This window comes from Pelobates fuscus, chromosome 12 (assembly GCF_036172605.1).
Source record: "Pelobates fuscus isolate aPelFus1 chromosome 12, aPelFus1.pri, whole genome shotgun sequence".
In the NCBI taxonomy this organism is placed as follows: Eukaryota; Metazoa; Chordata; class Amphibia; order Anura; family Pelobatidae; genus Pelobates; species Pelobates fuscus.
The window spans coordinates 71,561,117-71,578,418 of record NC_086328.1 but is presented as its reverse complement, the minus strand read 5'-3'; the positions used below and the strand labels follow the sequence as shown (position 1 = coordinate 71,578,418).

Genomic DNA, 17,302 nt, shown 5'->3' with positions numbered 1-17,302 from the left:
TAGTTTAATGGGCTCCAGTGGTGACTGACAAGGATCGGTAGGTAGTAAAGTTGGGGACCAGCAATACAGAGCCCCCATGGCGACCTAGACTCTAAAGGCCTCGTTCGCCCCCCTGCACCCCCCTCTCATAAAACGTCTCTATTCTCTCCCATTTCCTCCTCCTCTCTTTCGACCTTTCTCCTTTTCTCTTGTCTAGCTTCTTCTCATTTCACACCTCCTCCACCCTCTTTGCTTACGTCTGTTCTCACCCCTTGGTTTACAGGGGTACTGTTCTTCTTTTTTTTTTCTTTTATCAATTTTTTTTTTTTCCTCACCCAGACATGATTACACAGTCGGAGAAACGAGGATGCCTAAAGACGAAACTGGTCTGAGTAGAGTTAGGGCTCCTTATTAAGCTAAATTGCCTGAATTAAACACAAAATCCTCGATGGGAGGCAAGGCACAAAGGGATTAAAAAGAGGCTTGTCATGTAAGCTCATGTTACATATTGTATTTTCAAGAATGTTCTCTTAAATATTGGCTTCTGCGCAAGCCCGAAAGTTGAAATGTACTTGCTATACCTATCGTATGAAAAATAAAGAATTTAAAAAAAAAAAAACTAACTCCTGCAGAGAAAAATTATGACATTGGGAATATGGAATTACTGGCCATTGTACTTGCCCTTAAAGGACCACTACAGGCACCCATACCACTTCAGCTTAATGAAGTGGTCTGGGTGCCAGGTCCACCTAGGATTAACAATTTCTGCTGTAAACTTCTGTATGTTTACTTTAGGGTTAATCCAGCCTCTAGTGGCACCCTCAGGGCACTATAGTGCCAGGAAAACGAGTTTCTTTAAGGAATGGAGGCATCTCTTAGAAGGTTCCAAAGAGCCACTTTTGATTTTCACTGATCATAAGAATTTGGCTTATATTGGGGACGCTAAGAGATTGTCCTCCCGACAGGCTAGATGGTCATTATTCCTCTCCTGTTTCAATTTTGTAATTATACAGGCCCGGGACAAAGAATACAAAGGCAGATGCACTTTCTAGACAGTTTGAGACAGATGAGGTTCCTGAACAAGAGGTATTCCCAATCGTACCGCCAGAATGTCTTATTGCTACTACGGTTTCCGAAGTGTCTTCTTCACTCTTCTGTGCCATAATAGCAGATCAAACATAGGCACATGTAGAAAAACCGCCGAACAAACTGTACGTTTCACCATCATTGAGGAGAAAAGTACTTGGATTATTCCATGATAATTTGACAGCAGGTCATCCCAGAATAAATAAGACTCTCTCTGCTATTTCCAGGAAGTTCTGGTGGCCTACTCTTAGGAGCGTCATTAAAAGTTATGTAGGGGCATGTCAAATATGTGCAGTTTCTAAAACACCCCACAAACCTCCTCCTGGGTTGTTACAACCACTTCCTATACCTAACGCTCCATAGACCCATTTAGCCATGGATTTCATCGTGGATCTCCCCAATTCAAATGGGTATAATACCATCCTTATGGTTATAGATAGATTATCCAAAATGGCACATTTTAAAAAATTGCCGTCTGCTCAGGATCTTGTCAAAATATATAATGAAGGAGATCTTTCAATTACATGGAGTACCAAAAAACATTGTTTCTGACAGAGGTACCCAATTTATCTCTAGGTTCGGGTGTGCCTACTGTAAACAAGTGGGTGTAGAACTTTCATTTTCCTCTGCATACCATCCTCAGACCGATGGTGCTGCAGAGAAGGCCAATCAGTCTTTAGAAACATTTTTACGTTGCTTTATCGATCAGTCCAACTGGTACGAACTCTTACCCATGGCTGAATTTGCCAGAAATAATGCGACTCATGAATCCTCTAATCATAGTTAATTTTTTTCTTAATCAGGGTTAGCACCCATTGTGTTACCTTCTGAATTTTCAGGCACTGATATTCCTGCTTTGAACGCCCGTTTGACTTCTATTCAGGACACTTGGGATTCTGTTCATTCAGCACTACAGGATGCCTCTAAAGGTGCTAAAGTCCAAGCTGACAAGAGAAGGGGTGCCAATCCTGTCTATCGAGTAGAGGACAGAGTTTGGTTATCCACACGTCATGAAACTAGCTCCTCGATACATAGGTCTCTTTCTTGTCCTCCATTGTATAAACCCTGTGACTTATTCATTGGCACTCCCAGCACATATGAGAATTGCCAATTCTTTCCATGTATCATTGCTTAAGCCCCTCACTTGCAATCGATGCACAAAAATGGTTGTTCCTCCTCCGCCATTGGTAGTAGGTGATCAAGAGGAGTACGAAGTCTGATCTATATTAGACTCCAAGTTCTCTAGAGGTGTTCTGGTTGACTGGAAGGGATATGGCCCAGAGGAACGTAGTTCCTGCTGACCGGGTTCATGCTCCCCGTCTTGTCCGGTCGTTTCACAACCGTTTTCCTCACAAGCCGGCTCCTTCCCACCCGGTGAGTGGTCTTCGAGTGGGGGGGTACTGTCACGGATTCCGGCGCGCCGCGATGCACGTCATGCGGTCGCGTCCATCAATGGCTCCACCCCTCAAAATAATATGAACATGCGCGTGACGTCACGACATCAACGCACACGCATGTTCTGGGGTCAGAGGTCACCCTCTGACCAATCAGAGCCTAGAGAGGAATATTTAAATCCCTGATTCACCCCAGTACCTTGCCCTGTCGTGGATTCCTGAGAGTGCGTTTTTCCCTGTGATATTGATATTCTGGTATTCTGATCTTGGCTTTTCCTGGTTATTCCGATATCTGGTTCCCTTGACTTGGCTTGTTTAAACGGTATTGTGTATTTTCTGGCTTTCTTGACCTCGGCTTTCCCTTTGACCATTCAATGTCTCTAACGTATTAGTCTGGCCATTCTAAGGTCCGGTTTACGTTCTGTCCTTTTATTTCCTTTCTTATTTCTATGTATAGGTTTACATAGTTTCTGCGTGTTGGACCACACTAGCAGTCGTGACACCTATGCTATCAGATAGGAAAGCATTGGGAGCCAATGCACATGCAAAGCAAAAGGTTGTGCCATGCCAGTCAGATGATCTCTATGAGATCATCTGATAGAAATTGCCAAGTTTTACTCTGATATTTCTGCGGAAGTGCCACTAGTGACTGTCAGTGTGACAGCCACTAGAGGCATTTAAACCCTGCAATGTAAACATTGCTGTTCCTGCAGAATGGCAATGATTCGCATTGCAGGCTTTAACCCCTTAAGGACCAAGGATGTATCAGGTATGTCCGATAAAAAGCGGTCCTTAAGGACCACGGACGTACCTGATACATCATAGGGGAATTAGTGCTGGAAGCGATCATGATGTACAATGTGAGAGAAAAATAACACAAACAAATGACTAGTGGTAGACTTAGTGCATGTAAAGTGTTAAAATACCACCATTTGAAATACCCTAGGGCAGGGGTAGGCAACCTACGGCACTAGTGCCATGCACGGCACTCGAGGTGTCTTTGCACGGCACTCAAGGCTGCTAGAGCCAAACAGGATCTGGCCTATCAGGAGTCCCAGTAAAACTTCAGATATCTGCTAATCCGAAAAGGTGGTGAAGGACAATCCTCAATTTATGCAATGCAGCACGTAGAGGTAGTGATCTCAGATCACTTCCTCCCAGCACCTGTGAATAGGAATCCACACTGTAATAGAGCAGCTCGCAGTTGCTGTTGCAGCTCCTGTCCTTGACATGTACCTGGCCGGCCTAGTCCCCACTGGAAGGCACCCACACTGCTAGATATACACAGAAATGCAGAATAACCCTCCCCTGATACAAATAATACGGACAGCCCAGACACAAACATACACACAATCCGCACAAATGAAACACCACTGACAATCCACATGCATACACACAACCCCACATGCAATACCTCAAACAGCCCCCACACACTACCAAACACACACACTGTGACATATCCATCCACACACACACACACACACACAATTCCACAAGCAGCCCCCATACACAGCCCACATTCATATGTATCATACACAATACCATAAACTACTCATGAACATATACAATATAATAGCTCATATACGCAGGGCCGTCTTTAATGCAGGGCAAACTGGCCAGCTGCACCGTGAGCCCTGCTGGCCTCAACAATTTCTAACCCTCTGTCCAGTAATCCGCACACTAAGGAGGCCCACCGGGTGGCCCATGCACAAAGGACCACCTGGTGGGCTTCTGTCAGCAGGGGCCCGGTCGCACGCTGAGGCGCTTTAACAGCGGGAGCGGGCCCCTTGCTTTTCGGCAGCGGCTGGGAGGACGTGACGGCCGTGCACCACTTCCTCCCACAAAGAGAGGAGCGCGCGGGAAAGAAGAGTAGGCAGATTGGAGGGGGGCTGGCCGCGAGCGCTAGACCCCAACTCCCAACACCTTTCAGCCACCAGTAGGAAAGGTAGGAAACTGGAGGGTTAGTTTTAAAGTGTATGTCTGTGTCAGTATATCTGTCAGTGTGTGTGAGCGTCATGTTTGTGTGTCAGTATATCTGTGTGTGTGTGTCTGTGTGTCAGTATGTGTCAATATGTCTTTGTGTGTGTCAGTATGTGTATCAGTATGTCTGTGTGTATCAGTATATCTGTGTGTGTGTCAGTATGTTTGTATGTCAGCATGTCTGTATGTGTGTCAGTATGTCTGTGTGTGTATCTGTGTGTGTGTGTGCGCGCATTTCAGTGTGTATATATCTGTGTGTGTGTGTGTGTGTGTATATGTGCATACATCTCAACATTCACACACTAACACTACACACAAATACACCCCTGCATTCAAATTTCAACACTATGTACAAACACATGTCTGTGTTACACACCAAAATTATATGTAAATACACCCCTGCATTAAAAAACCAACACTACACAAATACATGCTTGCAATCACGCCAACACCACAAACAAACATATTCCATACAAAAACCTGTTTACATTCAAACACACAAAAACTGCTTAGTGCTAAATACAGACCTGCAAACATGGGTAAATGGTAGAGCCCCAGCTGTCAATGCATTCTGGAGTTGCACGACAGATGGGGATCTACCTTTTAATCACCCGTGCAACAGGGAGACCCCCAAAAACTCTTGCACCTCTCTACTTTAGGTCCGCCACTGCGTTGAGGTGGAGGACGTGATTGCATGCCTGGGGAGGGGGGACAGGGTCCAGGGGGCCCCAAGCAAATGCTTTGCCCAGGGTCCAGTCACTATTAAAGACGGCCCTGCATATATGCACAAATACAACGACACAAAGCAATTACAGAAAAAATAACACAAGCAGAATACGGCAGCATACACACCTCGATAAAAAAAAAAAAATAGGACCGGCACGCTACGGGACATCACAATCCTATATCGGCACAGTGCTGCTAAAAGGTTGCCTACCCCTGCTGTAGATAAATGAAAAAAAAAGAGTTAGAAGTGGAAATAAGTGAAAACAAATGGTGTTGTACACTTAAAGATATGCGAAAACGTATTTATTGCTTGAACCGAATAGAATGTCAGTACAAATTGTACTTGACGCCGTACAGGGTCTCTAGGATGTATCCAAATCAAAACCCACACTGTTGGCGGTGTGGATGTTTGGATTGATCCTTCCTACACATATGGTGGTATGGTGGTAAATCTCTGTGGTCCTGGGCCTACGACTTATTTAAATCTCTAACTAAATTATACTTAAAAAGAGCACGTGACATGGCCCAATTACATTTAAACTGGGCTTTAACTTCCACCCCTATAAAATGCCTTGCTATACATTGCATTTTAGCGATTACAATTGTAATCAAATCTTTCTTTCCAAAGGAAGCTCTTAATATATCAATTTACATATCAACTTCGTATGGAAATAAATTTAAACGGCTCCTCCCTATACTCCTTAAACAAGCAAGATCATTATACTAAATGGCTGAAAGTATTTGAAGTAACCAGCTAAAACATAAATACTGGGTTTTGACATTTGAGGTGAAAAGCCTTCCATTTTTGGACTGACGATGATCTAGATTTGTAAGTTTGTACTGATGTGTCTGTGTATTTGTTGTTAGTTTGTTGGGAAAAAGAAAACAAAATTATATATTTGATACTCTGCTTTAATAATTTTTTCCCAATTGTGTTGGGATATTGCTATCAACTTTTTTAGTTTTTAGTTTTTGTCTATTTGTTCAAATTAACATTTTTTTTCAATAAAAAAAATAATGGGAAAAAAGTTTAGAAAATAAATAATTTGTTTTTAAATGAACACCTTAAGTAACTCTAAAAATACATTTAGTATATAACCGAATCCTTCAGCCATATACATACAACTTGGGTCAGAAAGTGTTTGAAAATAGACAGTCTCGGTGGTGCATGTATATGGAAGGTTCCTGTCATATACTAAAGGTAGGGATGAACTTTTTTTCTAAAAACAATTTTTACATATACTTCATTTTAACAAATATATTTCATTTCAAAATGAATAAAAGGATTATTATAGTAAACAATTGTTTTGAGGTGACAGTTGTCCTTTAAGAGAGGAACTATCCATATATTTAGAGTATTGTGATACGTAAAGACAAACATCCTATTTTCCAAAGCACTCATTATTTTATTTAATTTGAACACCATAGAATATTTTCTTTACTCATATCATAATATAACATTTTACTTTCTATTGCAGATAAGAGATGAACAGACATCACAAAAACCAAGCGAGAATGAAATTCCAGCTACTGAATTAAACTACAACTGTCGTTTAGACCTGCGCAATGTAAAGCTAAAACATAGTACAATCTCCAAGGCCCAAGAAAGAATTCAAAATCCACTGATGTTCATAATAACAGCTTGGATCATTTTCTGTGTTTGTGTGTAAGAATAAGCATACATTTTGGATAGTGTTAGCCAATAATGTATCTCCACTCATCTAGTACTTGTGTGGGTCATTTCAAAGATTAGATAGATAGATAGATAGATAGATAGATAGATATTAAGGCCTATGTAAGAGGCTATATAATGGTAAAGTGTGTTTCATAGGAAAATAGTGCTTGTGAGAAGTTCTGGAGACATCATAAACCATCCAGTCTGAATATTTCATTATGGATATGAATGCAATTATATTGTATATGTCACATGTTAAATGTGCAATACTGTAATTATACTTGTTTTCTAGAAATACTTGAATATGAGACAAAATAAATATAAATATATATATTGTTCTTGGTAACACATTTTGTCAATAAACAGCAACATTTCCATTTGTTACCATGCACTTTTGTTGTCTATTATTGACAGGTTGCATCATCAATTGGTGACAATGTCTCTCTGGTGCTACAGTTAGATTGAGTTATTATTCTTTCTCTGCCGATACAAACACTGGATGACTATGAGGTGTAGCCATTTCTTTTTTCACTTTCCCAGACATCCTCTTTTTGTAAGCTCTATGTGGCGGATTTGCCAAATCCATACAAAATTCCCTAGAAAGGACTACAATCATTCCCTTTGGATTCCCCGTCTTTCCTCTCCAGGTAACCTAACAGAGCACCCTGTCCACCATGCTCTGGAACATCCCCTTCAATCCAGAGATACCGCACTGCATACAATGGAACTTGATCGTGAATCTAAGGAACTGGCTCAGACATAGTCACCACCTTGACCAGGTGACACGGCACACGGGGAGAGGCTAGTGCACTGCGCTCACTCACCAGACGCTGTTGCAGGAATCTGAGGCCAGGAAACACATAAGACACTGGACACAGGTTTCTCAGGAAGCAATCAACCATTTATTCAGTAGCCAGCTATGTCTCAGCAGACTTGTGTCTAGGGTTGATCCCTGAGCCACAGGTCTGCAGCATTTTTATATTAATTATGATGCAGATCATACGTAAGCAAGATATTCAGACATAACTTGTATACTGCAGCAATTATTAACTAATTGTCTTTCTATGCATTTACTACTGTACTACTGTAGCAGACCCCGGGTAACCCGACCAGTTACCTCCTCGCTAATTCCTTCCCTCAGCCACTCTGGATCTTCTTAAAGTATAAGGACACCCATTCCCCCCTGTAATAAACGTTTAACTCACAAGTTGTAGTAAACTTGGAATTAATAATAATATTCATAACTAAAAATAATAACTTAAAAACCGAGTGTAAAGTCAGAGTCCACACTCCTTGCTTTCGGCAATTCAATAATATTTATTAAGAGAGGCTAATTAAACAAATAAACAATACATATACATTTGAAATAGGCTATTATATGTTGCTACTAAAACTAATCATTGACTGAATGGAAAGTAGGCTAAACTAACATAGTATAACAGACATAGACACGTGATACAGTTACCACTCCATCGATCAGCAGCTGAGAGTAAGAGAGAGAGGGTGTGTATAGTGGGGAGAGGGGGAGAGAGAGAGAGAGAAGGTGAAGAGAGGTCATTCAAAAAGAGGTAATTCAAAGAGAGGTAATTCAAAGACAGAAAATGTGCTATTCACAGGGCTTTAAACAGGTTAGCCCCTCCTTCTGCTGGACACACACTTACCTTAGTCAATCCCTTAGGATGTAACAGAACCAGAGTGCCTCCTGGGGGAAGGGGGATTGCATTGGAAGGGAATGGAGGAGGAGTTTATCAACAACCCAAATGATTTTGCCTGGTGAAAGGCCATGTGCTTCACAGAGGACTCCATTATTGCCTAAGGGTAGAATGGGGGCTTGAATCCCTGTATTAGAACACAATAACACTTCATTGGCATACAGTTTGGCTGTTAATCACATCCCCCCACTTATTACACCCCCAGTAACTGGACGAGACACAGCACTGGGAGTACAACACAATTGTATTAGGCCACACACAACTTTTATGCATAACCCCTTGCAAGGGGTCTTTCACACAAACAAACAGGGATTTCCATCCGAGGATCCTCTGTGCCTGGGAGCCCGGGCGCAGGAAAAGGGATCTAGTCTCTTTGTCTCCTAGGCACCGAAAGCCTGCCAAAGTAGCCAGTGCCCCAAAAGGGTCCCCACCAACCAGGGAACCCCGCACAAGTACATTTCCCAGACCAGTCTCCGTTCGTGAGGCGCCTGTGCGAACACCAGGCAAGGGAAGCGTCTCCTTTTGGGATATGAATGCTCCCTCTGGTGGCGTTCATCTATACAAAATGGCGGCAACCCAGGGGAGCACTCATTAATTACTTTCCTTGAGGTTTCACACTTATATTACTGGTGTGAATGTTCTAGTTAATTTGGGTGAACATTCTAATGGGGCACCAGGGTTGGTCCCTGTTCAGGAGATGAATTGGTTGTATTCGTATGGAGGTAGAACAAGGCACAGCACACGAAATACAGGGGAAAACACAAAATACAAGGGGAAAACATACGAATAAGCAGTGGTTCTGCCACACAGCTCCCCCTTAACCACAAGCCGGCATACACAGTCTGATACCAACAGATCAGCTTGGGGATGTCCGGGGGGAGTACTCACAGATCACTTCTCCAGCTCGGTCTGTCTTGATAACCCGTTGGCATTCCCATTTTGCTTACCGGGTCTATAGTGAATGGTAAAGTCGTATGGTTGTAGTGCCAGGCTCCAACGTAACAGCCTGGCATTGTCTCCAGTGACCTGGTTAAGCCACACCAACAGGTTGTGATCTGTGAGTGAAGGTGAATTGTTGTCAATAAACGTATGGCTGCAGTTTTTTTGAGTGCCCACACCACAGCCAGACATTCCTTCTCGATGGCGGCGTAGCTCACCTCCCGGGGTAGTAGTTTTCTGCTGAGATAAGCTACTTGATGTTCTCCGCCATCATCCCCGACCTGGCTCAGTACTGCTCCTAATCCAAACATAGAAGCATCTGTGTGGATGAGAAGACATTTATTCGGATTAGGATCAGCCAGGACAGGGGCGTTTATCAGGGCGTTCTTGAGGGCTTGGAACGCCTGCTCACATTCAAGGGGCCAGTTTACCTACCTGGGCAGGTTCTTTTTGGTCAGGTCTGTAAAGGGCTTAGCTAGGGCCTTAGTGCGGGGACGGGGCAAGTGAGCTACTGCCTCAACCTTGGCTGGTTCAGGCTCCTGCTTCCCACACCCTACCCAATGTCCCAGGTACTGCACTTCTGTCATACCCATATGGCACTTACTAGGTTTTAACGTCAACCCTGCCTCCCTGATTCTGTCTAGTACCGATCCCACATGTACCAGATGCTCTTCCCAAGTGTCCAGATATGCACACTCATAATCCTGGAGGCCATCCAACAGCCTGTCCAACATCCTTTGAAAAGTGGCTGGGGCATTCTTTTTTCTAAAGAGCATTACCTTAAATTGCTATAGGCCAAATGGAGTGACAAATGCCGAATTGGGAATATCATCTGCCGCTATGGGGATCTACCATTACCCCTTACACAAATCTATAGTAGTGAGGTACTGGCCACGAGCCATGCGGTCTAAAAGATTGTTTATATGGGGCATGGGGTAAGCATTTGAGACCGTCTTGTCATTGAGCCTCCTGGAGTCTACACAGAACCAGACGGCTCCATCTCATTTCGGGACCAGCACTACTAGGGAGGCCCATAGACTCTTGGACGGTTTGATTACCCCTAGTCGGAGCATCTCCTGGATCTCCTGCCTCATGTTCTCCTGAACCGCCTCTGGTATTCTGTACAGGGTTTTCCACAGAGGTTGTTGGTCGGGGGTCTCTACTCTGTGGGTGGCTAGTGGGGTAAACCCTGGCAGGTTGGAGAATGTCTCTCGCTTTGCAGACAGCATCTGCTGTGCTTGGCTGCATTCTTTCTTGGTCAGCCATTCCCTAAATTGACCTCCTCTATGGACCCTGCCTGCACTCCATCTTCTAAGAGGTCAGACAGGGGAAGACTGTCTTCCAAGGCTGCAGCATATATAGCGGCTACCTCCTCCGTCACTCATGGTAGGACCTATAACGTAGGTGGTGTCACATTTTCATTCCAACACCCAGTATGGGCCCTAGACATGTGCAATTTGTTTCGGTCCGAATATGAATTCGGACGAATTTCTGGCAATTCGGACATTCGGGTACTTCCGAATGTCCGAATTGCCGAAGTGCCGAATTGCCGAGGTCCCAAAGTTCCGAAATTACTGAATTTCCGAAGTGTCGAAGTGCTGAAGTTCCGAAGTGCTGAAGTGCTGAAGTTCCGAAGTTGCTGAAGTTCCGAAGTGTCAAAGTGCCGAAGTTCCGAAGCACAGTATTGCCTAAGTACTAATATAGTGAAAGAAGAAGAATGTTACATTGTAAACAATTTTAAATAAAAAGTATACAAACATAGCCAGGATTCAGCTGTAAGCATTTGCAACACTTACAACAATCAAGTAACATACATTCATATAAAATGTAAGTTACTTGGCCAGTCAATGTAATGACAGGAATGAATAAGTAGATAACTCCCTAATTACCACGGTATTAGGGAGCTATCTACTAAAAGGCTGAAAGACCTAAATTGGTCTTTCAGCCAAATTTACTAATACTAAGTAAAGATTACATAGTATTTGTGAATTATGCCCCTACTCGCTATACCGCGAGTAGGGGCATGTCTATTAAACAGTGAGCAGCCTGTGGCTGCTCACTGTAAAAAATAAATAAACTGGATGGTTGCCCGGTTGGGAGCCTACTAGGTTGGTACTGGGGCCGGTGGACCTCTGAGTGGGGGGGATGCAGTCGAGGCCAATAGTGGTGTAGGGCACCAAAGAGATCTGTAGCTGGGAACGGCAGCAGGACGTTGGGGTGGCGGGCATCCACACACTCATCGGCCCGCTGGGCTGCTTCCATCAGGTGCTTGGGTTGCCGGTCTCTCACCCATTCTTGCACCTCTGTGGATAGGCCATTATAAAACTTCTCCAGCAGGAACAGTTGGAGGATTTCCTCCGGGGACTTGGCATATTGGGAGTGCATCCAGTTTTGGGCCGCCTGTGTTAACGGCAAGCCAACTCCGCATGGGAATCCTCCCCTTTCTTGGATTCCCTAAACTTCCTGCGGTACGCCTTTGGGGTCACTGCATACAGGGGTGGACTGAGCACTTAGGCAAATAGGTCATGAACCGAGGGCCCGATGCTCTGGGGGGCCCGTCCCTACTGCAGTAAGTGATGGCTGAGCTGGGGAGTTAAACAAGCTACCCAATCCAGCTTGCACTCAGTAAGGGGGCCTTCCGCGGGCCCCTACTGCTAGAAATCTGCTCCCCCATGCAGGACACACTGAGGGACAGCTAAGGGGCCTTCCCAAAGACCCCATTAGGCAGCCCTTCAGTGTGCCTGTCTGTGTGGCTGAAGGAAATCGGCAGCTCTGTGTGGCTGATTCTGCAGGAAGTAACATCATGCCTGCAGACAGGGCCGGTGCTTCCTATAAGGCGAACTAGGCAGCTGCCCAGGGCGCCATATAGGAGGGGGCGCCCTGCGCCCCCCTCGCCGGCCTTTTAAATGCTGCAGCCATCTGAGCGCTCTATAAAGAGTGCTCAGGCGGCTGCCGTATTGCCTCACCCCCCCCTTCCCTGTAGCATGGCCGAGCTCCTCTCCGCGACCCGGACGGACTGATAGGAAGTGCACACTCAGTGTGCACTTCCTGTCAGTCCGGCCGGGTACAGGAAACAGAAACTCCTGTACCGTGGACCGGAGAGGAGCTCAGCCACGCTACAGGGAAGGGGAGGTGAGGTTAGGAGGAGAACACTGGGGGGAAGTAAGAAGAAGAGGGAAGGGGGAGAGTAAGAAGAAGAGGGGGATTAAGAAGAAGAGGGGGGGAGTAAAAAGAAAAGGAGAGGGGGCAGTAAGATGAAAACAAGGGGAGGGGGAGTAAGAAGAAGAGGGGCAGTAAGAATAAAACAGGGGGAGGGGGAGTAAGAAGAAAACAGTGGGAGGGGGAGTAAGAAGAAGAGGGGAGGAGGGGGAGTAAGAAGAAGAGGGAGGAAGGGGAGTAACAAGAAGAGGGAGGAAGGGGAGTAACAAGAAGAGGGGGGAGTAACAAGAAGAGGAGGGGGAGTAAGAAGAACACAGGGGTGTAAGAAGAACACAGGGAGGGGGGTGAGGAGAAGGGGAGGTGAGAAGAACATGTGGAGGGGGAGGTGAGGAGAACACGGGGAGTGGGAGGTGAGAAGAACACAGGGAGAGGGGGTGAGGAGAAGAGGAGGTGAGGAGAACACAGGGAGGGGGGAGGTGAGAAGACACAGGGAGGGAGAGGTGAGAAGAACACGGGAAAGGGGTTGAGGAGAAGGGGAGGGGAGGAGAACACAGGGAGGGGGAGGTGGGGAGAACACGGGGAGGTTGGAGGTGAGAAGAACACTGGGGAGGAGTGAGAATAACACAGGGAGTGGGGTGAGGAAAAGGGGAGGTGAGGAGAACACGGGGAGGGGGAGGTGAGAAAATCACAGGGAGAGGGGGTGAGGAGAAGGGGAGATGAGGAGAACACAGGGATGGGGGAGGTGAGAAGAACACAGGGAGGGTGGGTGGGTGTGAGAAGGGACCGCTAGGGGAGGGTGGGGGGAGAGGAGAGACCACTAAGGGGCAGGGGAGAGATCTAAGGGACAGAAGCTCTATAGGACAGGGGCAGGACAGGGAGCTCTTTCACACTACGCGCACACACACACAATGCATCCCTATACACATAACACATCCCCTACACACTACACTCCCTGTGAGCGAACTCATGTGTGGAATATATAGGTGGACTTATGGGTGGGCCTTATGGGCATACTCACCGTCAGGCCCTGGGGCCCAGACCTTGAGCTGTGTAAGGGGCCTCAAAAAATAGAGCTGCTTCCTGTTCTCCCAGAACATTGAATTTTGTGACATCCAGACATACGGTTCTACACCAGACCAGTGGAGCCAAACTGCAGCCAGAGCCCATCACCATCCTCATCTGGTTGTAAGTAGGCAATCTAGTATATTATTAGTGACACTAATCTCTAATTAACATTAAAGGGACACTATAGTCCCCAGAACCACTGCAGCTTCATGAAGTGGTTCCCGTGTCTATAGCCTGTCCCTGCAGGCTTTTTAATGTAAACACAGTGTGCAGCACTGGCATTAGTTCATATGGCAGATCATATGGGTGGGGCATTGTGATGTCACATGGGGGGGCGGCAAATTTTTATTTTGCCTAGGGCGGAAAAAATCCTTGCGGAGCTGCCCTGATCAGTGTTACAGGCAGCAGCATCTCAAGCATCCACTCCAAGAATAAGAATTCCATCCTCCCTGGCCAAAGGTAAGATTCAGGGGGAATACATTTTTAAAAAAAAACATGTTTTTCCACTTTTTTCATTAAAATTAAAAATATTTAGTGTCTAATCTCCCCCCACCCTCCTTACTGCCCCTTCACAGCTCCTATCTCTCTAACCCCCTTAACAACAAAAGCCCATATAATCCCCTACAATCCCTATACCCCTGCTCTTAATACAACTCATATTACTCCCAAGCACTCTCTAGAGTCCCTATACCCCCTGCACCAACTTAAGCACCTACCCCCTGCACCTACTACAGCCCCTACCCCCCTGCACCCAATACAGCCCCTGCACGCACTTAAGCCCCTACTCCTCCTGCACCCACTACGGCCCCTACCCCATAACATCCTTGTTACGGTTGCCTCCAGGCTGGCTGGAAGTTGGACCGTAGAAAAGGATGCTCCTAGCGCTCAGCAAAGGACCATCAGCATAGCCACCATAAGCACTGCAGACTCCACGAACCACCGCTGCTGGGCTGGTATCTCGCCGTCTGCTCTGCGCCCTGGACCTACGACCAGGCTCCAGGTTCCAATAGGCGAACCTCTTCCTTCTGTCGAGCGAAGCAGGATCAGGAACAAGAGCTCTTACAAGAGCTCAGTAGCTAAGGGAGTATGAAGAGCATAGCAATCCCTGTAGTGATTATAGCTGTCCCCTACAAACATGAGTCAAGGCTACAAGTTAGAGGGTCAGATGAGGTCTGAGATCCTGGAACACCCAGCCTGGCTTTTATTGAGGTTACATGCAAATAGGATACTCCCAGGGGGAGGCATAAAATCACCAATCACACATCTGGTGCAGCCCACACATTCCCTCCCCTCAGATAAACAGTTAAACCAATTATTACATACAATAAGAATACAGTTTTTACACACACACTGTAACTTTAAAACCATACATTCAACTTCAATAAAAGTTGCATATTCAGACTCAGCATACATCAAACATAAACCCTTCCAAAAATCAGCCAAATCCCTCCAGTGGCTCAAAAGTTAGCTGGAAGTCCTTTATGACCGACCGCAAGCACAATTTCCTGCCCAAAACAGTTCCATAGATTTGGGCTGTGCGGCCGGTCAATTTCATGCGAAAAAACGACTAAGTCCCATTTCGAACGGGACTTAGTCTCTGGAGCTGCAAGTTCCGTATGGGAGAAGGTAAGGGTCAGCGGTGTTCGGCAAAATGTGTAGCCAATTTTAGTTCCACAGAATCTTTAGCATACACCGCTGACCGCATTCGAGTAAACCAAGATGGCCGCCGCCACGTGCAATTAACCGGCAGTAACCTCACAGCCTGGGAGGTAAATTGCCTGCACACTTTAGCTTCTGGGTGGTCCGCCTGTGTGGTACTCGGTTCAGTAAGCCCTATTTACTGAACCAAGTGGGGGAAAGCCAGGAACAAGTTATTTTACAGGTCTGGGGACATAGTCTTAAAGGGGCATTGTTCAGCAAAGTCACAATATGTCCCCAGACGGTTCTTAAAGGGCCATACACACCAATAAAAGTTAATACATTTTCAGGGGCACAATCTTCCAGGGCCCATAGTCATGAGGCAGGAGGCTGGCCATTAGGCTCCTCCACAATCCAGGGAAGCAGGGCAATGTTCCATTTAAAGGGCCAGTTACAAATAACGATTTGTAACAATCCTCTATCACACTGTATCCACTACAGCCTCTACCCCCTTAGCATCCCTGCACCCACAAAAAGCCCCTACCCCCTGCATACTCTACAGCCTCTACCTCCCTGAACCCACTAAAGCCCCTCCTCCTCCTGCAGTCACTACCCCAATGACCCCACAACATCCTCTACAGAAAGTATATAGTGATCGTGATTTTTAGCGATATCCAATATTTTTAAGGTGGTCTCAAACAAACATAAAATGGTATATAAAATTTGTGGGAATATCGAATAGTTGTGTACAGTAAATCAGAGAGGGCTCAGAATATCGAACCATTGATCGGTATCCAACCTTGTGCAAATGGGGAGATTGCGGTTGTGCAAATGGACTGTTTGCGGTTGTTTGCGGTGCGTTAAACGGGGAGTTTGGTCTTTCACTGTGAAGCGGGCGTAACCCTTACACTATCTGATCGATACAAAATCATACCTGATGTTTTAAAGCACGTTATTCCAAACAATTTAGGAATGTTAGGTGATTTATGCCCTTTATGGATTAAAACCAGACTCTGCATCAACTATGTAATTTTCCATGGGAGTTTTGCCATGGATCCCCCTCCGTCATGCCTCAGTCCAGGTGTTAGTCCCCTTGAAACAACTTTTCCATCACTATTGTGGCCAGAAAGAGTCCCTGTGGGTTTTAAAAATCGCCTGCATATTGAAGTCTATGGCAGTTCGCCCAGTTCGCCAATTCGCGAACATTTGCGGAAGTTCGCGTTCGCCGTTCGCGAACGGAAAATGTTATGTTCGCGACATCACTAAATACAATGCAAGAATACTGGCACGCTAGGATTCGATGAGTAAATTCTTCTTTTTTTTCTAATAGATCCAGATAGTCATCATTTCATCAGGACATAAAAAACATACATTCAGTAAACAGCTTTATATAGGATAAAAATGAGCGGGTACTCACCAAATCAGCTCTTCGTCGTCGTCTGATTGCCCGGCGTGGTCCAGGTGCCTGTGCGCATGTGCAGAAGCTTAAAGGGTTTCATTGCATCAACAAATGGAGGAGGAATCCTGAGAGCTTTTCCGGCCGCGTCACGTAACTGGGGCAACTCGCCGACGCTAAGATCCAATTGGTTGCGCTCACGTGTACAGGCGCCATCGGGAGAAAATCTCCGGGGACCGGACCTCGCCGGGAAAGCAGACAGAACTAGCGAACTAGAGAATAGATCATAGCACAAACAATAATCATGACCATAAATATAATGAAGTACATAGTATCTAAAGAGGAGAGGTTCCCAATACATAATACACCATTTTAGAGACATAATTGGGGTATATTATAATAAAGTGCATAATGTGCAAAAAATAAAAATAATATTTGAGACAAAATTAATATCATAATAATACACTCAGTGATATAATCCTGGTAGGTCTAAAGTGCACAATAACAAAAATAAAAATAAAATACTTTATACAGCTAGCTCAATGTGAAGTAT

At 45.4% G+C, this 17,302-nt stretch overlaps 1 protein-coding gene across 1 annotated transcript in view; it reads left to right on the top strand.

Annotated features, from left to right (window-relative positions):
- The window catches only part of LOC134579084 (dipeptidase 2-like), a 140,911-nt gene extending 133,680 nt beyond the window's left edge, over positions 1 to 7,231 (top strand). Inside the window, exon 10 of the mRNA XM_063438247.1 lies at positions 6,644 to 7,231. Within this exon, the coding sequence (XP_063294317.1) occupies positions 6,644 to 6,835 (192 nt within the window). The 3' untranslated portion in view covers positions 6,836 to 7,231. The remainder of the gene's footprint in view (positions 1 to 6,643) is intronic.
- The last annotated feature ends 10,071 nt before the right edge of the window (positions 7,232 to 17,302 follow it).